This window comes from Hemiscyllium ocellatum, chromosome 2 (assembly GCF_020745735.1).
Source record: "Hemiscyllium ocellatum isolate sHemOce1 chromosome 2, sHemOce1.pat.X.cur, whole genome shotgun sequence".
NCBI classification, from domain to species: Eukaryota; Metazoa; Chordata; class Chondrichthyes; order Orectolobiformes; family Hemiscylliidae; genus Hemiscyllium; species Hemiscyllium ocellatum.
The window spans coordinates 56,094,468-56,121,838 of NC_083402.1; the positions used below are offsets into that span (position 1 = coordinate 56,094,468).

The 27,371-nt window shown below is 42.1% G+C and overlaps 1 protein-coding gene across 6 annotated transcripts in view; it reads right to left on the reverse strand.

The window, feature by feature from the left end:
* Positions 1-27,371, reverse strand: part of LOC132823183 (multiple C2 and transmembrane domain-containing protein 1-like) — a 646,464-nt gene that overhangs the window by 455,500 nt on the left and 163,593 nt on the right. The window contains exon 1 of one of the 6 annotated variants that reach the window (XM_060836807.1): positions 15,626-15,722. The exons of the other annotated variants lie outside the window; for them this stretch is intronic. Coding sequence (XP_060692790.1) covers positions 15,626-15,697 — 72 coding nt within the window. The 5' untranslated portion in view covers positions 15,698-15,722. Of the gene's footprint in view, positions 1-15,625; positions 15,723-27,371 lie in introns of those variants that run through there. 6 annotated transcript variants of the gene reach the window in all.

A 27,371-nucleotide genomic window follows, 5' to 3' on the forward strand; every position in this document is an offset into this window, starting at 1 on the left:
CCAATTTGCCAGCTCGCCTTGGATTCCATGGGACCTAACTTTCCAGAGCAGCCTACCATGTGGAACCTTATCAAAGGCCTTACTGAAATCCATATAGGCTATGCCTATCAACCTGCCCTCGTGAACTTTTCTGGTCATTTTATCAAAGAACTCTAACAAATTTGTGAGGCATGACCTCACATTCATAAAATTATGCTGACTACTCCAAACCAAACCCTGTCTTTCTTCCTCAGAATCTTCTCAAGTAACTTACCCACCACAGATGTTCAGCTTACTGGTCTATAGTTCCCAGGTTTTTCTTTGTAACCCTTCTTGAATAATGGCACAACATTCGCTCCACTCCAGTCTTTTGGGCCCTCACCCGTGGGTAACAGTGATGCAAAATTATCAGGCAGGAACTCCGCAATTTCTTCTCTAACCTCTTGCAATGCTCTTGGACCAGGAGATGTATCCATCTTTACACATTCTTATATATCCAATGCCTTTTTTACTGTGATATAGACTGTCTTCGTAGGATATGTGGAACAGTCCATCTTCCGCAACTACACTGGCACCATCCCCCACCTTTTCCTCCGCTACATCGATGACTGTATCGGCGCTGCCTCGTGCTCCCACGAGGAGGTTGAACAGTTCATCAACTTTACTAACACCTTCCATCCCGACCTCAAATTCACCTGGACTGTCTCAGACTCCTCCCTCCCCTTCCTAGACCTTTCCATTTCTATCTCAGGCGACCGACTCAACACAGACTATAAACCGACTGACTCCCACAGCTATCTGGACTACACCTCCTCCCACCCTGCCCACTGTAAAAAATCCATCCCATATCCCCAATTCCTTCGTCTCCGCCGCATCTGCTCCCAGGAGGACCAGTTCCAACACCACACAGCCCAGATGGCCTCCTTTTTCAAGGACCGCAGATTCCCCCCAAACATGGTCGACGATGCCCTCCACCGCATCTCCTCCATTTCCCGCTCCTCCGCCCTTGAGCCCTGCCCCTCCAACCGCCACCAAGACAGAACCCCACTGGTTCTCACCTACCACCCCACCAACCTCCGTATACAGCGTATCATCCGCTGTCATTTCCGCCACCTCCAAACGGACCCCACCACCAGGGATATATTTCCCTCCCCTCCCCTATCAGCGTTCCGCAAAGACCACTCCCTTCGTGACTCCCTCGTCAGGTCCACACCCCCCACCAACCCAACCTCCACTCCTGGCACCTTCCCCTGCAAGCGCAGGAAATGTAAAACTTGTGCCCATACCTCCTCACTCACATCCCTCCAAGGCCCCAAGGGATCCTTCCATATCCGCCACAAGTTCACCTGTACCTCCACACACATCATCTATTGCATCCGCTGCACCCGATGTGGCCTCCTCTACATTGGGGAGACGGGCCGCTTACTTGTGGAACGCTTCAGAGAACACCTCAGGGACGCCCGGACCAACCAACCCAACCACCCCGTGGCTCAACACTTTAACTCTCCCTCCCACTCCACCGAGGACATGCAGGTCCTTGGACTCCTCCACCGGCAGAACATAACAACATGACGGTTGGAGGAAGAACGCCTCATCTTCCGCCTGGGAACCCTCCAACCACAAGGGATGAACTCGGATTTCTCCAGTTTCCTCATTTCCCCTCCCCCCACCTTGTCTCTGTCGGTTCCCTCAACTCAGCACCGCCCTCCTAACCTGCAATCTTCTTCCTAACCTCTCCGCCCCCACCCCACTCCGGCCTATCACCCTCACCTTGACCTCCTTCCACCTATCACATTTCCATCGCCCCTCCCCCAAGTCCCTCCTCCCTACCTTTTATCTTAACCTGCCTGCCACCCTCTCCTCATTCCTGATGAAGGGCTTATGCCCGAAACGTCGAATTTCCTATTCCTTGGATGCTGCCTGACCTGCTGTGCTTTAACCAGCAACGCATTTTCAACTGTCTCCAAGATATCACCACTAACTTCCCAAAGTTCCTATGTCTTCATGTCTTTCTCCACACAGAGGAGAAATATTCATTTAGAATCTCGCACATCTCCTGCAGTTCTACACATACATGTCCACTTTGTTCCTTGAGGGGCCCTATTCTCTCTCTAGTTATTATTTTTCCTTTAATATACTTAAAGTACCTCTGAGAAGATTCACCCTAATCTTCTCAGCTAAGGCTATCTCGTGCTCCTTTTCGCCCTGCTGGTTTCCTTCTCCAGTAAACTCCTATATTCCGTGTATACCTCCAGGGATTCCCTTACTGCCAGCTGCCTGTACTTGAGCCACGCTTCCTTTTTTTTGGTCAAAGCCTCAATATCTCTTATCATCCAGGGCTGCCTATTTCTGCCAGCCTTGCCCTTCACCCTCATAAGAGCATATAGACCTTGAACTCTAGCTATCTCACTTTTAAATGTGTCTCACTTGCCAGAGATTCTTTTGCCTGTAAACAAACTACTTCAATCAACCACTGCAAGCTTTGGTTCAGTTCACATCAAAATTTGCCTTGCCCCAATTTAGAACTTGAACCCGTGCACCAGTTTTGTCACTCTCCATAGCTATTTTAAAATTAATAGAACAATAGTCACAATGTTCTGCAGTTGATCTGAGGCATTCTGGACCCTGGCACCTGGGAGGTAACAGACCAACCTGGATTCCTGTTTGTGGCCATAGAATCTCCTGTTTGTCCCCCTAACTATCAAGTCTCCTATCACTAAGGTCCTGTTTAGCTTTATCCTTTCCCGCTGTGCCTCAGAGCCACTAGCCTCGCTACTGCTGTTACATATGGTGGTGTACCGCAAGGGTCGGTGTTGGGTCCACTGTGGTTCACCATTTTTATAAACGACCTGGTTGAGGGTGTGGAAGGGTGGGTTAGTAAATTTGCAGGTGACACTGAGGTCGTTGGAGTTGTGGATAGTGACGAAGGATGTAGTAGGCTACAGAGAGACATAGATAAGCTGCAGAGCTGGGCTGAAAGGTAGCAAATGGAGTTTAATGCGGACAAGTGTGAGATGATTCACTTTGGTCGGAGTAACCGGAATGCAAAGTACTGGGCTAATGGTAAGATTCTTGGTAGTGTAGATGAGCAGAGAGATCTCGGTGTCCAGGTACACAGATCCTTGAAAGTTGCCACCCAGGCTGACAGGGTTGTTAAGAAGGCATACAGTGTTTTAGCTTTTATTAATAGAGGGATCGAGTTCCGGAACCATGAGGTTATGCTACAGTTGTACACAACTCTAGTGCGGCCACTCTTGGAGTATTGTGTACAGTTCTAGTCACCGCATTATAAGAAGGATGTGGAAGCTTTGGAAGGAGTGCAGAGGAGATTTACCAGGATGTTGCCTGGTATGGAGAGAAGGTCTTACGAGGAAAGGTTGAGGGACTTGAAGCTGTTTTCGTTAGAGAGAAGAAGGTTGAGAGGTGACTTAATAGAAACATATAAGATAATCAGAGGGTTAGATAGGGTGGACAGGGAGAGCCTTTTTCCATGCATTGTGACAGCGAGCACGAGGGGCATAGCCTTAAATAGAGGGGTGATAGATATAGGACAGATGTCAGAGGTGGTTTCTTTACTCAGAGAGTAGTAAGGGTATGGAATGCTTTGCCTGCAATGGTAGTAGATTCGCCAACTTTAAGTACATTTAAGTTGTCATTGGACAAGCATATGGACGTATATGGAATAGTGTAGGTTACATGGGCTTCAGATTGGTATGACAGGTCGGTGCAACATCGAGGGCCGAAGGGCCTGTGCTGCGCTGTAATATTCTATGTTCTATGTTCTATGTGATGTTTCTTGCCCTGAACATCCATAAGGCGAAGATCCTCCACCAACCTGACCCAACATTGTGGAGCAAAATCTTGATTATCAAGGTCCACAGGGAGGCCATGGAGAATGTTTACCACTTCCAATATCTAAGGAGTATCCTGTCAGCTGAAGCTGTTAGTGATGAAGAGAACCAGCATCGTCTCCAGTGTGCTAGTGCAGCCTTCAGCTGCCTGAGGAAAAAGGTATTCGAAAACAGCAACATCAGATCCAACACCAAGATCATAGTTTACAGAGCTGTGATAGTTCCTGCCCTCATATATGGCTCTGGGGTGTAGACTGGCTCCACCAGACACCTCGAGGCATTGGAGTAATACCATCATTGCTGCCTGTGCAAGATAGTGCAAATCCGCTGGGAAAAAGGACACAGCAATGACATCCTCTGTCAGGCCAACATCCCCAACACTGAGGCACTGATCACCCGTGATTGGCTGCGATGGACTGGGCATGTCATCCGTATGACTGATGAAAGAATCCTCAAGCAGGTGCTCTACTACCAGCTCCGAAACAGCAAGCAAGCCCCACGCGGACAGAGGAAGCGCTTCAGTGATACCCACAAGGCCTCACTGGTAGAATGCAGTGTTTCCATAGACACCTGGGAATCACTGGCCCAAACCTTCCGAAGTGGAGGAGGAGCATTGGGAAGGCATTGGGCACCTTGATACTGGCCGTCCAAAAACAGCGAAAGGGGCATACTGTCACACCAATGCCCCACCCACCCCTACCTGCAACCACCTTCCGACCCAAGTGTAACAGAGCCTGCAGTAACTGCATCAGTCTGTACAGCCACCTACGGGCTCACCCTGAGAGTGGAAGACAGTCATCCCTATCTGCAAGGGTCCACCAATGATGATGATGATGCCTACTAAAGTTTCTTTAATTTTATCCATAGGCTATATGAAAAGGTATGTCAGGATGGCATGGATATATGTAGTGTAACCTTGGATTCATGAGTAATGCAGCGTTGTCAGTGTACTTGCTGAGCAACAATGATGAATAATAACTTATGAAATATTTCATACTGCAGATTCTAAAAGTAGTCTGACATAAAGCACAAAAAATGTTTCTCTTTGAAAAATGATCCTTCAAAAATCTGTAAAAATTCTAAACCTCATTACATTTTTGATCAATCAAGATTTGCAGTGCAGTGCATGTGGCACATAGTTAGAGAAAAGCAATCTATCCTTCCAAAAAATGTTGCAAAAATAATTGAAGAGTGGTTTACATAGAACATAGAACATAGAAGGATACAGCGCAGTACAGGCCCTTCGGCCCTCGATGTTGCGCCGACCGAATCCTACCTAACCTATACTAGCCCAATAACTTCCAAATGCCTATCCAATGCCCGCTTAAATGACCATAAAGAAGGAGAGTTCACCACTGATACGGGCAGGGCATTCCATGAACTCACAACCCGCTGTGTGAAGAATCTACCCCTAACATCTGTCCTATACCTACCACCCCTTAATTTAAAGCTATGTCCCCTAGTAACACCTGACTCCATTAGCGGTAAAAGGTTCTTAGTATCTACCCTATCTAAACCCCTAATCATCTTATACACTTCTATCAGATCTCCCCTAAACCTTCTCTTCTCCAATGAGAACAGCCCCAAGTGCCTCAGCCTTTCCTCATAAGATTTTCCTACCATTCCAGGCAACATCCTGGTAAACCTCCTCTGCACTCGTTCTAAAGCTTCCACATCCTTCCTATAGTATGGCGACCAAAACTGCACACAATACTCCAGATGAGGCCTCACCAGAGTCTTATACAACTGCAACATGACCTCAGGACTCCGGAACTCAATTCCTCTGCCAATAAAGCCCAGTACACCATATGCCTTCCTCACAGCACTATTTACCTGGGTGGCAACTTTCAGAGATCTGTGTACATGGACACCAAGATCCCTCTGCTCATCCACACTACCAAGTAGCCTACCATTAGCCCAGTAATCCATCATCTTGTTATTCCTACCAAAGTGAACGACTTCGCACTTAGCTACATTGAATTCCATTTGCCACATTTCCGCCCAGCTCTGCAACTTATCTATATCCCGCTGTAACCTACCACTTCCTTCCTCACTATCCACAACTCCACCGACTTTTGTGTCATCCGCAAACTTGCTTACCCAGCTTTCAAGCCCTTCCTCTAGATCATTTATAAAGATAACAAAAAGCAATGGTCCCAAAACAGATCCTTGTGGTACACCACTAGTAACTGCGCTCCAAGATGAACATAATCCATCAACTACTACCCTCTGTCTCCTTCCAGCCAGCCAATTCCTAATCCAAACCTCTAATGTATCCTCAATGCCATACCTCCGTAGTTTTAGCATTTGCCTACCATGGGGAACCTTATCGAACGCCTTACTAAAATCCATATACACAACATCTACTGCTTTACCCTCGTCCACTTCCTTAGTCACCTTCTCAAAGAACTCAATAAGGTTTGTGAGGCACGACCTGCCCTTCACAAAACCATTCTGGCTATCCCTGATCACGTTATTCCTACCCAGATGTTCATAAATCTTATCCCTTACCATTCTCTCTAAGACTTTGCCCACCACTGAAGTCAGACTCACTGGCCTATAGTTACTAGGGCTATCCCTACTCCCTTTCTTGAACAATGGGACCACATTCGCTATCCTCCAGTCCTCTGGTACTATTCCCGTTGACAATGACGACATAAAAATCCAGGCCAATGGCTCTGCTATCTCCTCCCTAGCTTCCCATAGGATCCTGGGGTAAATGCCATCAGGCCCAGGAGACTTATCTATATTCATCCTTTCCAATATTCCCAAAACCTCTTCCCTGCATATTTCCAGGGCATCCATTCTAATTATTTGTGATTCCATATTCACATCAGCAACAGTGTCCTGTTCCTGAGTGAATACTGATGAAAAGTACTGATTTAATGTCTCTCCAATCTCCTCCGCCTCCACACACAACTTCCCACTACTATCCTTGACTGGACCGATACCTACCCTAGTCATCCTTTTATTCTTGACATACCTATAGAAAGCCTTTGGGTTTTCCCTAATCCTACCAGCTAAAGACTTTTCATGTCCCCTTCTCGCTTCTCTTAGCTCCCTCTTTAGCTCCTTCCTGGCTACCTTATAACTCTCAATCGCCCCTACTGAACCTTCACGCCTCATCTTTACATATGCCGCCTTCTTCCCTTTCACAAGGGACTCCAATTCTTAGGTCCCCAAACTAAGTAGATTGTCCTAGTGTTTTCAGGAATCAAAGATTAAGCTCTTAGATTCTGTAATGAGTACCATTTTCTACCAAGCCACACAAGAGTGAACAAATCAGGTTTATGAATTCATCCAGTTTGGTTGAGATATGCAATAACAGGCATTCGCAACTCTGAAAGGCATCGAACAGGAGCATATTGAATAAATGATTATGTGTGTTTGTTGGTTGAAATGTTAGTGGCTTTTACTAAACGGCCAATTCATCCTGTCCAAGATGCTGAACTGAGATTGGAGGCTACCTCCAATTTACTGTGGCAATACTCTCTGATTGAAGGGTGTCTCCCTTGATGTGACAGAGGAAACGTCCCTTTGACTTTGAGACAATATCATTTGGTTGAAGTCATGTAGTATATTTCACGTAGTTGGTATAAGGAGCAGGTGTGAGATTGGCATCACATTTTGCCATACAGAAACACGGTCAAGCCATTGACTGATAACTTGGGCTACCAGGACAAGCACTAACAGGCAGTTAAGACATAGGATTTTGGAGCAGAAGTAGGCCATTGGACCAACTGGCACTGCCCTGCCTTTCAATGAGATCATGGCTGGTCCGATGATCCCCTGCCTTTTCCCAATAACTCTTGATTATCTTTTTGACCAAAATCTGTTTATCCCTAATGATTTGCTATCAAATCCTTTATAACTTCTTTTGTCTCCTCCATTTTTTGATGAGAAGTTCTGCATTGGTAGTTTTCTAAGTATGTGTGGCTTTTCCAGAATGTATGGATTCTTGGGAGATTACTCACGGTTCATTCACTACCTCTGTTATCTACTTCCCTTAACATCCCTGGATGCACCCATCATATCCAGGAGTCCTATTGGCCTTCGAGCCGTTAGGGTTAAGCCCAAAACATCGACTTTCTTGCTCCTCAGAAGCTGCCTGACCTGCTGTGCTTTTTCCATCGCCACACTTTATCGACCTATTAATTTTACAATTACTTTTGTTTTGAGTAGCTATCATATTGTTTTTGCCTCTCCCAGTTTTGCTCCTGACTATAGTTTTAGAATGCCATCAATATCTTCTGTCATTGAGCCAGATAATTTCATAGTCACTGTTACTTTGAATACCTTTCAATTCCAGAATGATCAGCTGATAGCAGCAATTGAAGAAAGCAGATCACTACCTCCTTACTGAGTGCAGCCAGGTATCTACAACAAATCCTGGCTTAGCACTGGCTTTCACATCCCATTATAGAATACTTTTTTAAAAAATTGACTTGAAATCTGAGTCAAGGAAGTTCCTGGTCTCTAATATTATGAAGTTTGAACAAATCATTAAGAAAACAGGAAAATTTGCAAATGTATTAAAGTTGTGGGCATTGATTTTGTTTGCAATCCTGTTTGTTGGCAAACACATATCAACAAAATTTGGCACAAAGATAGGAAAAGACCAAAGATGAACTGATCAGTTTTTGGTGAAGATGCAGATCTAGACCCTGGAATTATTTACATGACCCATTAACATTGAGTAATGAGGTGAATTCACTTTAAAAAAAAGTCTTTTAGGTTATTTGCCTGGATTGGCCTGAAGACTCAAAAGGTGTGATGCTGGAAAAATACAGTCGGTCAGGCAGCATCCATGGAGCAGGAGAGTCGATGTTTCAGGCATAAGCTCTTCATCAGGAATCCCTAGTGAGAATCCCAAGTAAAAAGGGCACTCTTAATAAAACTATTTTTTTAAGCTTCATAAATAGAAGCCATCAACCTAGCTGGAAAATCCTAAAGGAACAGCTGCATAATTGCAATATAGAAAGAGAAGTGACTGAAAACATGCAAACCTTGGTTGCAATTGAGAAAAGACATTCATTTTTTACATCAGCAAAAGTGACAGTTTATAACTATTTTACTCCTTTTTCTTTGATTTTTTTTTGTTATTACAATCTCTAAAAATCAAACAAATTGATATATTTGGATGAACTTTGGTGCACAGATGGCCATGGCACAAGAAACATTGATTAGTTTTTAGTTGAGATCAAACTCCGTATAGTTTATAATCCTTGACTATTTAAGAATTCTTTGCTATTGTGAGACAGGGTAAACCTTTGCTTTCTTATATTTATTCATATACAATTAGTCCATAGAGATCTGAATCATTACCATTGTACAAAACAGTATACATCAGGAATAGTAGCAATAACTTGATTGTAAATTCTATTGATATGTTTTCTGGGACAAATGACCAATCTACTTCATTTATATAGAAAATATCAGGTCTTGGAGATTTGTCACTCTTTAGTTCAATTAATTTCCTCCTTATTAATGTTTTCTTACATTAATTTTAGTCATCCTCTGTCCTCAATCCATTATTATTCTCCTTAGGATCTCCGGCAAGCCATCCTCCTTTTCCACTGTAAATACTGAGGCAAAGTAATTATTCAACAAACCTGCCATTCCTCCATTGTAATTAACAATATCATCACTTTCAGTCTTTGTGAGGAAAGCATTGCTCCTGGCCACCTGTTTTCCCTTTATATAACTATAACATTTGTTCTTATTAATTTTTATGTCCTTGTAAGTTTCCTTTCCTCGTCCCTTTCAATAGCTCTTTTAAGTTGCTTTGTGGCCCTTTGCTGGTTTTTGTATCTTTCCCATTCTGCAGGACATGTGCTGTTTTTTGCATTTTTGCATGCTCTTTCTTTGAGTTTTATGCTATCCCTTATCTCCTTAGTTGTCCATAACTGTTTTGTTTTTCTGTGATGTTGCACTTTTGCCTCTCAGGGATCAATGAACAGGCAATAGGATTTTTGGGTTGAAATGCAATGCTGTCAAATATGCTTGCTAGTTGCTACAAGTGGTGAAATGTCTGTAAATATGTAGCAAATTGATACCCTTCATCAGTTTGGCATTTTAAACAGATGGACATTAGGACCCCATTGCAGCCCATTTTACTGAGGGTGTAGTCTGACACAGTGTGGCTTCATTAAAAGAATGTAGAATATCTTGCAGGAAAAGTAATCCTTAAAATAAAAAAAACTGTAGCCTAGCTCTATCAAGGAAGCTGATAAAGAGGCTCTCACAGATGGTATTGAAAATGTTGAAATATTTTAATTGCTACATTACAACTGGATGCTGGCTTAGGTTATACAACTAAAAATATTCATTAACAGAGTTGTTGATATAATGCAGTGCAATATGCTTCCTCCCTTAATCTTGAGTTCAAGTCTGGGAGATTGTCACAAGGTTCACTCCACCCTTGCATATATTTTGTTAAGTGGTGAATGTTGTGACAAGATTATCATGAGCACCAAAATCCTATAAGTGGTGTGTCGCAAAGATCCCTGCTGAGGCCTCAACTATTAACTATGTATTTTATTGATTTGGGTGAAGGGACAAAGTGTAATGTATCAAAACGTGTTGATTATACACTGCTCAACAGGAAATTAAACTATAAGTAGGATACACAGAGCTGAATTTCTTCTAATTTGAAGATAGTCTGATGGCAGGGATGATTCTGCGTCTGATTTTGCTCACCTCTACATTTGGCCAATATTAGGCATTTGCCTTGTAAATAGAGGCAGTGGGCAGGTTCAGAGGCAGGAGGTAAATAGTGTGATTGACTGCAAGGGAGAGCAGCACTCCTCACTGCAGCACCAGTGACATTGTGGCTGAGGGCCAAACAGCAAGCGAAGCCCGGAGGTAATATAAATGGAGTGGCTGCCACAGCATAAGTTCCATAATGATCACAGCCATCACCAATGAATTGTTAATCAGTAACAGAGCATGGCAGAACAGTAGCATTGCTATTTTCAGCTCATAAACAATGAAACACATCCATATTAATTCAGAAGAGATGGTGACGTGTGCATGCCTCTGAACAAGTAATCCAGAGTCAGGCAGCATCCAAGGAGCAGGAGAATCGATGTTTCAGGCATAAGCCCTTTTTCAGGGCTTATGCCCGAAACGTCGATTCTCCTGCTCCTTGGATGCTGCCTGACCTGCTGCGCTTTTCCAGCAACACATTTTTCAGCTCTGATCTCCAGCATCTGCAGTCCTCACTTTCTCCAAGTAACCCAGAGTGCCTGGCTAATGCTCTGGAACCATATGTTCAAATCCTACTATGACAGCTGAATTCAATTCATGAAATCTGGAATTGAAAACTAATCTCAATTGCCGCAAAAACCCATCTGGTTCACTCATGTCATTAAAGGAAGGAAATCTGCCATCCTTATCTGATCTTTCATATATGTGACTCTAGACTATGCACTGCAGTTGATTCCTAATTGACCTCTGAAATGGTCTAAAAAGCCATTCAGTACAAGAGCAATTAGGGATGATATTGTGAAACAATAAATTAAAAAATGTTCTCACTCAGTTCCACTCCCAATGTGAATCTGTCTCCATTATATTACCAAGACCTGCACAGACAGGGAAGCTTTGCATGCTCATTAAAATTACTGTGGTATGAAAGTTGTCAATTATTAAGCACTCACCAATCTAAGCTGGCATCCCAGCATGACACGCAATCCACCACAGAAAAGTGGCTGGAGATGGGAATTCATTAGCAAGCCAACATAGTTGATTTTTTATTGTGTCAGGATAAGTGATCAGCCTTTTTGGATAGACGTCAAGAGATTTTTCTTTAATTTAAAGCATTGTGAATCTTTGGAATTCTCTACCTCAGACGGCTATGGCTGTTTTATTGTTGAGCATGTTTAAGGCAGAGGTTGATAGATTTTTGGACTCAAAAGGGATCAAATCAATGGTGATTTGTCACGAAAATTGAATTGATGTTGAAAATCAGCCACAATCTTACTAAATTGTGCAGCAGGTTCAAAGAGTCCAGTTCAGTAAGAGGCCATTTGGCCAATCAAATCTGCAACCACCCTCCAAACAGCATCCCACCCAAACCCAGCCCCTCTATCCTATTCCCATCACCCCCACATTTACCCTACATAATTCACCAAACCTATGCATCCCTGGACACTTGGGCATGGTTGATCCACTTAACATGCACATCTTTTGACAGTAGGAAGAAACCGGAACACTTGGTGGAAACCCATGAAGACTTGGGGAGAATGTGCAAATACCACGCCCAAGGCTGGAATTTAATCCAGGTTCTTGGCACTGTAAGGCAGCAGTGGGAGTTCCTGTCTCACAGCAGCAGGAACCCAGGTTCGATTCCACCCTTATGCAACCGTATGTGTGGAATTTGCACATTCTTTTTGTGTCTGCATGGGTTTCTTCTGGGTGCTCCTGTTTCCTCCCACTGTCCAAAGATGCGCAGGTTAGTTGCATTGGCCATACTAAATTGTCCATGTTGTCCAGGGAAGTTTAGGTTAGTTAACCATGGGAAATGCAGGGTTACAAGGGACAGGATAGGAGGTGGGTCTAGGTGGAATGCTCTTTGGACGATCAGTGTGTGGATTCAATGGACCTAATGGCCTGCTTCCACACTGTTAGGATTCAATAATCAGTGCTAACAACTGAGCCACCATGCTGCCCTTATGACTTCATAGAGTCATTGAGATGTACAGCATAAAACAGCTTCAGTCCAACTCATCCATGCTGACCAGATATCCTAAATTAATCTAGTCCCATTTGCCAGCATTTGGCCCAAATCCCTCTCAATCCTTCATATTCATACTACCATCAAAATGCCTTTTAAATGTTGTAATTGTACCAGCCTCCACAACGTCCTCTGGCAGTTCATTCCATACACATACTATCCTCTGCGTGAAAAAAATTGCCCCTTAGGTCCCTTTTAAATATTTCTATAAAATTATAAAACATTATTCCAGGTCACTGAGAAAAGTCAGTTTTCATATCTTACAATTAATTTCTGTATTGAGTATAGCAACAACAGAATAACAGTTAACAATTATCTGGGTTAGAACCAACCTGGTTTTCAAAAGAAAATGTTTCTTTCAAGAGAGCAACAGTATTCTTGAAAAACAAAGCATCCTAGAGAAGCAGAAAATTGAGAAGCGGTATGTATACTTTTTGATAGAAATATACAACTCAATATGTGTTTCAGCTTCATGCAACTTATGTTCATGTTAGGTGCCCTTTTTTAATGGTTCCTTCTATTTTTAACTCATTTGATACTAATAATAAATGTATTTATGATCATAACCATCCTTGTGGTCTCGGCTGTCTTCCCATAAGCACTGGAGAAAATTCATGAACAAGTTCATAACTTGAAATGATATTTAATACATGGAACCGATTAGACCACTCACTGATACAACCTGTCCTCTACCTGAAAAATGAAACTCCTGTTTCCAGCATGATAAAACACAATTCAGGGCCACATCACTACCTCTGATGAACTCTTGCTCAGATGAACATATTCATTTTGGACAAAGTAAAATTTTAAAAATATTATCATTTTGGGGATGAATTTGAACTGTTAGGTTGCATTGCACTTTGGTCTGGATTTGCTCTTGTCCTTAACTAACACGATGCAAGTGCTTCTTTTTTTCAAAGCTGCCTAGATTCGATGTGAAAGTAATTTGGAGATTTATTTTCTGAAGTACTCAGTTAATCAGTAGTGATAGTATGTGATTCTGGACCAAGGGTAGCAATGTTGGGCAAGGGATCAGATGCAATCACAACTGTCTATCCAACACAGCCTGGGGATAGACTGACACAAATAAATAACAATTGGCTCAGGCAAACTAAAAACAAATGTGCAATGCTAAATGAAGATTTGGCTTTCAGTCTCAATAACACAATAATATCCTGTGATGGGTCATCAATTGCATGACTTTGAGCGAACTACTTGGGCACTATTTGATTGCACTACAACATCATTTAGTGTAGCACTCAGGATAGCAAAAAGTATTTGGAAAAACTTCCCATGACAATCTTACACATTCTTGACAAGATTTCTCTAGGCCAATGTGCAAAACTACAGTTAGCCCTCCAATCAAGATTTGGCTTTGCACAGCACAGAAACAAGTAGTTTTATGGTTACTGTTACTGAGGCTAGCTTTCAATTCCAGAATTATCAGCAAATAGCAACAATTGAAGAAAGCTGATCCCCACATCCTTATTGAGTGCAGTCAGAAATGAGCAAATAAATGCTGCCCTCACCATGGCCTCACATTTAAAATTCTAACTTGAGATCAGTATAAAGGAAAATGCTGGAATCCATTATTAAGAATAGGACATTTAGAAAATCATGAAATTATTGGAAAGATTGTGAATGAGACTTGTGGATAGAGGTAATATGTACAACGCTGTTTGATCCTCTGGATATAATGTAAAATTCTTCTGAAAGAAGATGCTGTGATATTTCAATTATTATGTTTTGCAGATTTTTTTTAATCTGCAAAAACAAAGGAAGCAAATGGAACTAAAGCAATACATTTGGAGGGTAAACTAAACGAGAAACATTTGTGTTATGACTAAGATTAAGAAAACCGTTAATGCACAGAATGGGATTGCCAGCTAACTATAGCCACTGGCCATAGGTAAGAAAATCTCCTTTTCAATAATACTGTTAAACTTTGCAAAACAGATTGAACTCCAAACTGAGATCATTTATTATAATGAAAGCTCATTGCCCTACACCATGGAAATTTTAATTATCAATCATTATTTTCTTTTTGTTTTAATGAAAACAACTGAAGCCTGTTAGAAAAGCACTTCAATTAGCATTTTCTTCATGTGGATGTGGCATTAACATTAACACATGAAGATACTAGCACTAAGCTAGTAATAATATTTAAATCGGAGGGGAATTGCACACATAACTTGGCTTCAGTTTGTTACTTGGACAAATTAGGCAGCAGTGCTATGCTGCTACTTCAGAATCATAGTGCTCTTAAAACAAACAACAGTGTCAGTTTTATGGCTGCCTTTGTAATGTTAGAATCATTAGTTTGAAAATAATGCTATTCAAAAGGACATATCTCATCAGCCTGGTAATACTACTCAATTGAAGTGCTCAATAAAAAAAAGGTTTTTGTGAATTGACAAAGCCTTCTTCTTTCCTTAATTAAGCTGCCTTATGCTCTGGAAATCAATAACCCGACATGGTATTTCTTTTGCTTAAGTAAATTGCTTAATGATGTATCATTTATTACCCAGGGAACTTCAAATATTTCAAGAAGATATGTCTAATTGGACAAAAATTACAAAAGTTACATTTTTATGAAAAAAAGCTTGTTATAAATATGTATTTATTGTGAGAACACTACTTAATAGGGATTGAACTATCCAGTTTGTGCTGATCTGATAACAATCACCCCCACTCCTATCTAGTATACTAAAGGAATTAAATTCCACTCCTTCATTACCTATTAACAACCTGTGACTGTTAACCAGAACAGAGTTTGAAATATTCCACTTCCACTGACACAGCTGTCATCTTCAGTTCAATACAGCAAAGTTGAAATGCAGCTGTAGAACAGGCCCATGAACTTTCTGGGGTTAATATCAGCCCCTTTAGATAGTAGCTCCACACGATCACATTATTTACAGGCTCCTGAATTAAACCCAAGGCAAGCCTACAATAGTAACTTATGTAGTTAACTAAGTTTGACAGAGAGCTCTGCCTAAGCAATGGTCCTTTTGGCTCGTTTGTCAACTCAAGTCAGACAAATAAAAGACAGGGTACTTACCTTAGTGTGGATGAGTGCAACAATCAAACGCACAAAGCAGTGAAGACCAGACAGAACCACTACAAGGTGCATATAAATATTAAAAGCAGTGACTCCACAGTCATTACAGCAGGAAATCCAGTTATCTGTGGACAGCCACAACTAATGTACTGCATGATACCAATCCAATCCTCTCCACACCCAACTACTGGAGAGGAGGTGGAGGAGGCAGCTTCGCAGCACAGAAAGAATCTTCCCCTATCAAGTTAAAATCTCACAGTTTGATTATAAATAAATACAGACACAGGAGCACTTCTAAAGTAAGAAACAATATCAGGATATATATATAAAACAGCTTTACTTTCTGCTGCTCTGAACAGTTTAATTTAACTTGTAGCTAAAATTCTAACGAAATGGCAAGAGGCTGGAGTATATTTTTGTCTAGATTAGATTGGTGCTGGATAAACACAGCAGGTCAGGCAGCATCCGAGGAGCAGGAAAATCGCAAAAGCCCTTCATCAGGAATGAAGTAGGGCAGAGGAGATGACCTGGGGATTGCAATGAGAAAGAGACTCACTGAGATTCTTGTAGAGAGAGGAGGAGAACCTCTTCAAGGTAGGCATCCTTGCAAGAGGATTCACAGTAGGGTTAAAATCAACTAGGCAAAATTGAGGACTGCAGATGCTGGAAATCAGAGTCTAGATTAGAGTGGTGCTGGAAAAGCACAGCAGGTCAGGCAACATCCGAGGAACAGGAAAATCGATGTTTCGGGCAAAAGCCCTTCATCATGAAAGAGTATATTTTTGCTCAAATCATGAGCTTCCAATTATCTTCTGTTGATTCACATATGTGAGTATCACTGGAGAAGCCAGCTGTTATCACCCATCCACAATTGTCACTGGGGGTGAACAGCACAATCTTTAATGAGATGAAGTCCTGTCTTCACAGTGAGGGTACTCTGCGTGTCATTATCACTGTGCTGAATAGGAGACTATGGCATAGCAGTATAATCACTAGATTAATAATCCAGAAGCCAGGTTATATTCTGGGTTCAAATCCCACCACAGCCAAAGGGAGAATTTGATAAACATATTTAATGAAAAGTCGACCAATAACTCTGTAAGCATTGTTGTTAAAAACCCATCTGGTTCATTAATGTCTTTTAGGAAAGTAAAACAGCTTTCCTTATTTGTGCAGATGAGCTTTCCGTAAGATAAATGAAATATGGTAAGGAGACACAGTCCAGAGATCCAATAATATGCTGGCCATCATGACATGCGAAGCTTTTCTGAAGCCATCAGGTCCCTTTACAAACTGCAGACTAAGGACAAATGGGCAAAATCCCCTTCATTCACAGGATTATGTATCCTTTCTTAAAGGTGACAATGCCATTCATTAATGTTGCAAAGAACATTTCTAACGACTCCTCAATTGTGAATCCACAGAGGCAGCTTGTACTCTACCACCTATTCTGTAGTTGAGTGTGGCACAATCCATTTATGACTCTTATCCATGAAAGAGCAGAAGAATTTAGCCGCAACAGATGAAAAATAACAATGTCTCTGGCCTGATGGGGTTACAGCCCCAGCCTAAGCAGCCTTTCCCTCTAGTTCAACCCTCCAACCCTGGTAACATCCTTGTAAATATTGTTTTAACCCTTTCAGGTTGAACACCACCCTTCCTATCACAAGGAGACCAGAACTGAATGCAGCATTCCAAAAGTGGCCCAGCCAATGTCCTGTACAGCTGCAACATGACCTCCCAACTCCTATACTCAATGTACTGACCACTAAAGGCAAGTATTCCAAATGCCTTCTTCACGATCCTGTCTACTTGTACCTCCATTTTCAAGGAACTATGAATTTGCACTCCAAGGTCTCTTTGTTGGCAGCACTCCCCAGGATCATACTGTATAACGTTATAAATCCTGCCCTGAATTTCCCTACCATCTTTCCCCATTCATTTGTGATATTTTTTCTTAATTTTTATTTTTCTGGAGCTGGTTTAAATCTGTGTCATCCAATACTGTTTGTAACCTGCAGTTTCTTGAATTTGTATTCTTTAATTCATCATTGATTTAAATTCAATTACTGTAGATTTTGTACAACATTGTACAGTATTTTCATTATTTGCGAGTTATTTTTAAACTTGGTATTGCTGTAATATTGTATTAAATTCTTCAATAAATCTTCAAAGTCTATTAACTAACTGCTCTGTAGTGATTCACTGCTTTCTATTTTTAAAATTCTATATCTTTGGAATATTGTATTGCCACACTATTTACCGGGCTATCCCACCTTTTCTAGGTATTCCCACTTACTGCAACCAAACAACAGAGTTTTACCATTTCTTCACATGAAAGATGGATGTTTTTCCATCTCTAAACCACCAGGTACTTCCTTCTACATAATTTTCAAAATTAACTTCTCTAATAGGTGCCTTTTTAAGTCTTCCTGCTCAAATCACAGTTTAAATAATGAGTCTGACCCTTTCAAATCTCTTGTTTCTTCTTCTGATAGATACCTCCCCTTGGTGTTGATACATTTATTCTTCTTCAGTGTCCTTTTTTCAAGATGGCGACAGGGTGGCAGCACAACGCGCTGGCTCCTCAACCCAGCAGCCCAGAGCCCAACTACTCTGTCTGCTTTACAATATTTTCTTTCTGTTTATATTTGTTATGATTCCATGCCTTCTTTTAACAACTTTGGGGAAGACAGCTTCTCCCAGGCCAGGCCTATTGACAAGGTGGCTTCCAATGGCTTGGAATGGTGGTATAGGTTTGGTACCTGGTGGGGTGATCTTGTCCAGGAGGGGTGTTCTGAGCCTAAGGTGGCATTCTTGTCCTAGCATGGAGGTCTCATCCTGTCGTGGAGGTTTTGGACTGGATTTCCAGAGTACCTCAAACCAAGGAGTCATTAATCAAACTGTGATGAATTTTTACTTTTTCCTTCTTCTTGTTTAAAACTTCTGTCATTAATTTAGGTGCTATTGTATGGTAACCTATAAAATGTACCATTTTTATGTTTTGTAAATATACATGTGCTGCTGAATTGCTATTCTATTCAACTCAAAATAAATTCTGAGGCATTCCTGACTTTACAGCCCTAGTTAAAAATTATTTTCTTGCCCTTTGACTGTCTCTTGCAGTTTTGGCACATGGAGCATTTTCTTATTGGTGGCAATGAAATGTTGTGAGAGATAAGAACTCTCTTAGGTCACTCCCTTACTTTCCCTTTCGGTGTATGTACATATTCATCAATTTTTCTTCTTTTCTCTTCAGGATATCTAACTTTATTTCTGGAGTTTTCTCTTGTTCTCTGCACAAACTGCTTCCCTCATACCTCTGGGTAAAAAATGAGGTCTGCAGATGCTGGAGATCACAGTTGAAAATGTGTTGCTGGTTAAAGCACAGCAGGTCAGGCAGCATCCAAGGAATAGGAAATTCGACGTTTCGGGCATAAGCCCTTCATCAGGAATGAGGAGAGGGTGGCAGGCAGGTTAAGATAAAAGGTAGGGAGGAGGGACTTGGGGGAGGGGCGATGGAGATGTGATAGGTGGAAGGACGTCAAGGTGAGGGTGATAGGCCGGAGTGGGGTGGGGGCGGAGAGGTTAGGAAGAAGATTGCAGGTTAGGAGGGCGGTGCTGAGTTGAGGGAACCGACTGAGACAAGGTGGGGGGAGGGGAAATGAGGAAACTGGAGAAATCTGAGTTCATCCCTTGTGGTTGGAGGGTTCCCAGGCGGAAGATGAGGCGCTCTTCCTCCAACCGTCGTGTTGTTATGTTTTGCCGGTGGAGGAGTCCAAGGACCTGCATGTCCTCGGTGGAGTGGGAGGGAGAGTTAAAGTGTTGAGCCACGGGGTGGTTGGGTTGGTTGGTCCAGGCGTCCCTGAGGTGTTCTCTGAAGCGTTCCGCAAGTAAGCGGCCCGTCTCCCCAATGTAGAGGAGGCCACATCGGGTGCAGCGGATGCAATAGATGATGTGTGTGGAGGTACAGGTGAACTTGTGGTGCATATGGAAGGATCCCTTGGGGCCTTGGAGGGAAGTGAGGGAGGAGGTGTGGGCGCAAGTTTTACATTTCCTGCGGTTGCAGGGGAAGGTGCCAGGAGTGGAGGTTGGGTTGGTGGGGGGTGTGGACCTGACGAGGGAGTCACGAAGTGAGTGGTCTTTGCAGAACGCTGATAGGGGAGGGGAGGGAAATATATCCCTGGTGGTGGGGTCCGTTTGGAGGTGGCGGAAATGACAGCGGATGTTACGTTGTATACGGAGGTTGGTGGGGTGGTAGGTGAGAACCAGTGGGGTTCCGTCTTGGTGGTGGTTGGAGGAGCGGGGCTCAAGGGCGGAGGAGCGGGAAGTGGAGGAGATGCGGTGGAGGGCATCGTCGATCACGTTTGGGGGGAATCTGCGGTCCTTGAAGAAGGAGGCCATCTGGGCTGTGCGGTGTTGGAACAGGTCCTCCTGGGAGCAGATGCGGCGGAGACGAAGGAATTGGGAATATGGGATGGAGTTTTTACAGGGGGCAGGGTGGGAGGAGGTGTATCCCATGTCCTCGGTGGAGTGGGAGGGAGCCCCAGGAACACCCCTCACTATATGTACTTCTGGACTCATCAAGCTTTCACTTATTCTTCTTCCTCAAATATGCCACCCTGCGTGATCTCCAATTAACATTCCCAATGTATTGTATGTGTGGCATGTGGGAAGTCAATTTCTTCACTGTGCGTTTCACAGCCTTGCCCAGTGTTTCTAGCTTTTTCTGCCTTTCTTTGCAGATTTATTGCATGCAGTGCATTTTTGTTTCTCCATTAAAATCCCTAGTTATGTAAAGTCTAGTGAACCAGGCATTGGATATTCTCAGGGTTTCTGCACACTATCAAAATCCCCCACAAATTGATGGTACTTTGAAATCAGGCATCAGGTGTGAGTAGTCTTGGATGGCACTACAACTAACAACACGACGGTTGGAGGAAGAACGCCTCATCTTCCGCCTGGGAACCCTCCAACCACAAGGGATGAACTCGGATTTCTCCAGTTTCCTCATTTCCCCTCCCCCCACCTTGTCTCAGTCGGTTCCCTCAACTCAGCACCGCCCTCCCAACTGCAATCTTCTTCCTAACCTCTCCGCCCCCACCCCACTCCGGCCTATCACCCTCACCTTGACCTCCTTCCACCTATCACATCTCCATCGTCCCTCCCCCAAGTCCCTCCTCCCTACCTTTTATCTTAGCCTGCCTGGCACCCTCTCCTCATTCCTGATGAAGGGCTTATGCCCTATTCCTTGGATGCTGCCTGACCTGCTGTGCTTTAACCAGCAACACATTTTCAACTCCCTCATACCTCTGCCATTTTTTAATTGTAGCTAGCAATTCTCTCCTTTCCGAGCTCATGCTCTTGCATTTGAACTGCCTATCAGCTTGTGTATGAATGTTTATCTTTTACACGCTGAACATTAAGCCCTGCACACCCTCAGCACTACTAACCCATTTGCTCAGGCCACCTCCTCGTCTACTCCAAAAGTAACAACTGTCTGACCCACTTCCATCTCTGAACCACCAGGTACTTCCTTCTACATAATTTTCAAAATTAACTTCTCTAATAGGTGCCTTTTTAAGTCTTACCACTCAGGTCACAGTTTAAATAATGAGTCTGGCCCTTTCAAATCTTTAGTTTCTTCTTCTGATAGATACCTACCCTTGGTGTTGATACATTTCTTTCTCTCTCTTTTCAATGTATATGTTGAGCATAATTGCCAATGGTGAGCCCAAAATTAAGGTGGCAGAATTCCAGCTCATAGAGGAAAGACTTATGAACTCGAGAAAGCAAATCTCCCTACACTCAGGAAGTGTACCTATGAGAGTCCCTGGCCACCTACAGCTACAAATGATGACCCTAATCTTTTCTGGGGCACTGAAAACACAAGCACGAATTAACAAGTTAACAGAATCTTATATAATGAAACAAAAACTTACTAAATTAAAATAACATCATTGGGCTGATGATACACCCAACCCCTGCGGTACCCACTGCTCACTAAAAGCCTCTATCATGCCTGTAAACATCACATGCTCCCTCTCTAGGGCCATCTGAATGTAGACGTAACTGTGAAAGAGAAACAGACACACTGAGAAACACTGAGACTCTCCACGGCCCACTGCCTGGACTGTTAATGGCTACTTTGGCCAGGCCCAGCAGCAGACCCATGAGAAGGTCCCCTTCCCCACATGGGTGCCCATAGATCACGAGCGTGGGGCTGAAGTGTAGCCAAACATTGAGGAGCAGCCGCTTTGAAAAACTAAGAGGCTGCAAATGAAAACACTCAGTGTAAACATGATAAAACCATTTTCCCTAGGCTGCAAAATTTTCATGACCTGGCAACCAGTGAACTTACCTAACCCACAACTGCATAGGACTGCTTCACGCAGCACTCTCCACCCCAGATCAAAGTTGCAGGGTTAGAATCTAAGTTTGATGGGGCCGAACCTGACTGCTGAACGTGGTCCAAAATGTTAGAGAAGCTTAGGTACTGCAGAGGAGTCTGAGCAAGAATAAGAGCTGTGGAAATATTCCATTTTTATTTAAAGAACCCATATGATGAGAAAGACATCCTTCTCATTGCCATATGGCTTTGATTCAAAAATAGAAGATCGTGACAACTAAAACAAAACTAATCTTTTAGTTCTTCAAATAATGGTTGCATGACAAAGGCAAGCAATTACTATAGCAACATAAAATGGCAACCATTTAATATTAATAAAAGAAAACAACACAGAAAATCTGATTTTTAATTAATTCCTCATCTGTCAGCATCATGAGTAAAGCTAGCAGTTTTAATCATTTCTAACTATCCTTGAGAAAGAATTGGTGTTCACTGCTTTGAACTGCATGGCTTAGTAGGCTACATCAGAGGGGAAGTGAGTATGAAGCACATTGCTCTGGGTCTGAAGGCCAGAATAATGAAGGTAGCAAATCTTCATCTTAAAGATCATTAGATCATAGTGTATTCAATTTGTGACAATCAGTAATTGCATGGTCATCATTATGAATGTTAACTTGTTATTCCAGATTTTATTGATTTTAAATAAAATTAATCAATAAAACAAGAGATGATGAAAGCAAGTAGTAAATCTCAATGCACATGAAAAGAAAAAGAGAAAAATGTAGGTTTCAGATATGCGACAGAGAGGAATCAATTTGCTCCTACATCAGCACCACAAATGCAGTTCGACATTTGTACATGCCCCAACTCTGGTGAAATTTGAAAATCAAGCCCATTTTAATATTTCAAGTTGCTGGGATGCTGTGGGAGAGAGAAAAATCACAACATGCCCTTCATGCAAACTGACTTCCCGAACAAATCGCTGGCTTTCCAGAAAAACTGAATAATTTGCCAATTTTCACATACAGATAAAAGCAACTGACTGGAAAAGAAAATAAATTTTACAGAAATAAAAAGATATATTAGCTCAGATAAACTAAATAAAAGAACAGCAAGCAATAATTTTGGTATAAACTGGTCATATAAAGGAAATACAAGAGGTGTGGCAAAATCGAGTGTTCCTTGGATGAAGAGAAAATTAAAAATAAAAATGCAACTCCTGTGATGACATTTGAAAGTAATCTCATTTACCCATTGATCTCATTGTGCAGTAAAGAACTTTTAGGTATTCTGGATCATGAAAGACACTTTTAAGTACCAAGTAAAAATAATGACTGCAGATGCTGGAAACCAGATTCTGGATGAGTGGTGCTGGAAGAGCACAGCAGTTCAGGCAGCATCCAAGGAGCAGTAAAATTGACATTTCGGGCAAAAGCCCTTCATCAGTAATACAGGCAGAGAGCCTGAAGGGTGGAGAGATAAGTGAGAGGAGGGTGGGGTGGGGAGAAAGTAGCATAGAGTACAATAGGTGAGTGGGGGAGGGGTTGAAGGTGATAGGTCGGGGGGGGGAGGGGGGAGTGGATAGGTGGAAAAGAAGATAGGCAGGTAGGACAAGTCATGGGGACAGTGCTGAACTGGAAGTTTGGAACTGGGGTGAGGTGGGGGAAGGGGAAATGAGGAAACTGTTGAAGTCCACATTGATGCCCTGGGGTTGAAGTGTTCCGAGGTGGAAGATGTGGCGTTCTTCCTCCAGGCGTCTGGTGGTGAGGGAGCGGCGGTGAAGGAGGCCTCCATGTCCTCGGCAGAGTGGGAGGGGGAGTTGAAATGTTGGGCCACGGGGTGGTGTGGTTGATTGGTGTAGGTGTCCCAGAGACGTTCCCTAAAGCACTCTGCTAGGAGGCATCCAGTCTCCCCAATGTAGAGGAGACCGCATCGGGAGCAACGGATACAATAAATGATATTGGTGGATGTGCAGGTAAAACTTTGATGGATCTGGAAGGGTCCTTTAGGGCCTTGGATGGAGGTGAGGGAGGAAGTGTGGGTGCAGGTTTTGCAATTCCTGCGGTGGCAGGGGAAGGTGCCAGAATGGGAGAGTGGGTTGTAGGGGGGCGTGGACCTGACCAGGTAGTCACGGAGGGAACGGTCTTTGCGGAAGGTGGAAAGGGATGGGATGGGAAATATATCCCTGGTGGTTGGGTCTGTTTGGAGGTGGCGGAAATGTCGACAGATGATTTGGTTTATGCAAAGGTTGGTAGGGTTGAAGGTACAATTTGCATCCTTAGGTGTATTACAAATTTCAGCTTAAAGTACAAGGGGAAATATTGAAGAATGCAGAAAATAGGTGATGGCAAAAAAATTAGGAAAGCTAAGAAGGGAATATGATGAAAGATGGCAGGTAACATAAAGTGAAATAATAAAATAATTTTAAAAACTTGCGAAATTAAAACAATAGTTCAAGCAAATGACTAATTAGAGGCTAAATAATGAAATCCGATGATGGTAAAAGCAGTACTGATGATACTAAAATTGCTATTTTGTCACAGCTTTCTGAACCAGGAAAACATTTTCATCTGTCCTAGAGGTATCTAAAAATGCTTCACAAATGAGATATTGCACCTGTGCAGTAGTGAATGTGAAAGAATGTGATGATGAAAACAAAAGGAAGGAATGAAACCATTATTTCAGATAACAATAAATAAAAACACTGTCTAGGAAATCTTGATGGGATTCAAAGTGGAAAAAGTACAGGGACCTGTTGGCAGACAACTTGCAGCTTGGAAATTATCAAGGGAATAACACAACTTTAGCCATAAACTTTCAAACATCCTTAGATACGGCAGTTGTGCAGAAGATAACAGAGTTGTCAAAGTAACATATGTTCAGGAGGACTGGAAAAGTGTTTTCGAAAAAACATTTTCTGATTGCATCAGACGATTGCTTTGAATGCCTTATTTTTGGAATAATACACATTAGGTCAATTGTAGTTTTCCTGTTTTCTGGAAGGGACTGAAAATACATATTGTATCAGATGAATTTCAATTATTGTTCATGAAAGCAATGGCCTCTGTAAGGTATAAGCATTTCCTCATCTAATAACAGACTCTGTTCAACAGCATTCATTGTTTCAATGATGGGTTGCAAGAAAAATAATTCCAATTACCACAGATAAATCAAATTCAGTGAACAGGGAGTAGAAAAATCCTTGCCACAAGTATTTGATTGGTATTTAGTTAATTCCGCTAAGAGAAATGAAGCCATTTGACAATATAGTATACTTATAGGAGATACAGTAATCTAATGGAACTTTGTTTCAGTTTATCTTCAAAGATTTAAGTATAATGGGCACAATATCAAAACTTGCAGCTCGAAATGATATAAGAATTATGATTATGGTCAAAAAAGATCAGAAGGAACTCAGATGGTTAGTTCATTAGACTGACAGATGTCAGATCAAATGTAATATAATGAAATGTGAATTATATCATTTTGGCAGAAGAATAACGAGGTAAAATAAGTTGCAATCTGTAAAACTCCAAAAGAAGTAATAGAGTAGAGGACCTTTGAATGTAAGGTACCAAAATCTATAAACTTCGGAGAATGTGTGATTAAAACTGTTGAAAAGAGCCAATGGATCCCCATTGATTTTATAGTGACATGTAAGTAAAACTAAAATGCAAATTGCGTAGGTCTCTGCTCAAATATTGGGAAGAAGAACAATGGAAACTCTGAGAAGCTCATGGAAGCATACTTATACTGGGTTTCTGGCATTTTAACAATTCTTCTGCCAAAACTGTACTGAAACTGGAGAAGAGTCACGAGCACTCAGCCCTACTGCATATCCAATCAGTGCTCTGTGTTACGATAATTTCTAAGATAAGGATTAGTGCATGCATATGTTGTCAGCATTTAATTGCCTTTTGAGAAAGTGATAGTGAGCAACCATCATGTTCTGGTGAAATCCATCCAATGAGTGCAGAATAGAGATTAATTAGATCATTACTCTAAAAATAGCTACTGAGCATGTGCATAAGAAGCTATTTCAGTGATACATTAGATTACATAGAACTGGCACCTGAGCTTGTAAGGTTCAGAAGGTGACCTCTCTTACCATCTCATGTACTAATTTTATAAATCTGTTAATCTTCACTGATCTGAGTTGAGACCTGATCTTAGTACATGGTGCAAGGGCCCAGAGGCAAGTGGCAAGGTGCACCTGAAGTGAAACCCAGTGGTAATACAGTACAACAGATGAAGGACCAGGTCAGTCCATCCAACCAAATGCAAAAATGGAGGAAAGAGCCCAAAGAGATGCCCACAGAGCAAAAAGGAACCACAGGTGATGTACTTCAAGGTTCACCGAGGTACAAGGCCACACAGAGGGAAAACCCATACAAAACCTGAAAAATCACATATAAAACCCACAAGAAGGAAGGCGGGAAGCTTTCAGCTAAAGCAGTCGACTACAGAGAGTAAACTAATACTGTAGAACAGAGGACTTATGTGAGTGTACAAGAAACATAGACTTGGAAAATTTATCAGATAGATGTGCATAAAGAATCAGGCAGTTAATACCATTAAGGAATCACAAATTAAGAAATTTAGCCCAGCCATTTTTACAGATGGTCACAAGGCACCAGAGAGATCATGTCAGAGATGTAGCAATATCCCAGAAAACTAAACACAGACCACAGCAATCGGCAGGTAAAGGAGACAGAAAAACATAAAAATTCTTCCAGGGGATGAGATAGGCCGACAGCAAAGGTTTAGTTTCACTGATTATGAAAAACCAAGACAAGATCTAGTATGCAGATCTTATATTTAATAGCAAGAAAACAAAGCTTGAGTTCAATCCCGAGGTACTTGCATCCATTTTTTTTAGATGCAATACTATGGCTGAGGCCAAGAATTCTTCAACAGTCTTCTATTCAACTTTAGAGTGAAGGGGTTATTAAAATGAGAGTTAGAAGGAGACGCAGGATTCACTTTGCTAATATGACACACACAAAATTTGTGTGCCATTTCTGATAACTATGCCTTCTTATTATTACCTTCATCTCCAGGACCAGTGAAGGATGGTGTTGATCTCTCATTTCCCTCAAAACACAGGCTACAGAATGTGGGAAGAAAAGGCACCCTAGCAATCATTACTAGCCGTAAGACAACACCCTGAAATGTAATTTGTTCTTTCACAAACAGATGACCCAGGATAAAGATACCAGTTATGTTGTTAATTTAATGGGGGCAGAAGTCTAAGAATTTTACATACACCTGGATTTCGACATCATTGACTGTGAAGATTCTACTGTGTCCTTGAGGAGAAACATCCTTTTACAAAGAGGATAACTATGAGGTAAACCTGTCTTCTTATACCACTGTCACAGCAAGAATCTACAGCAA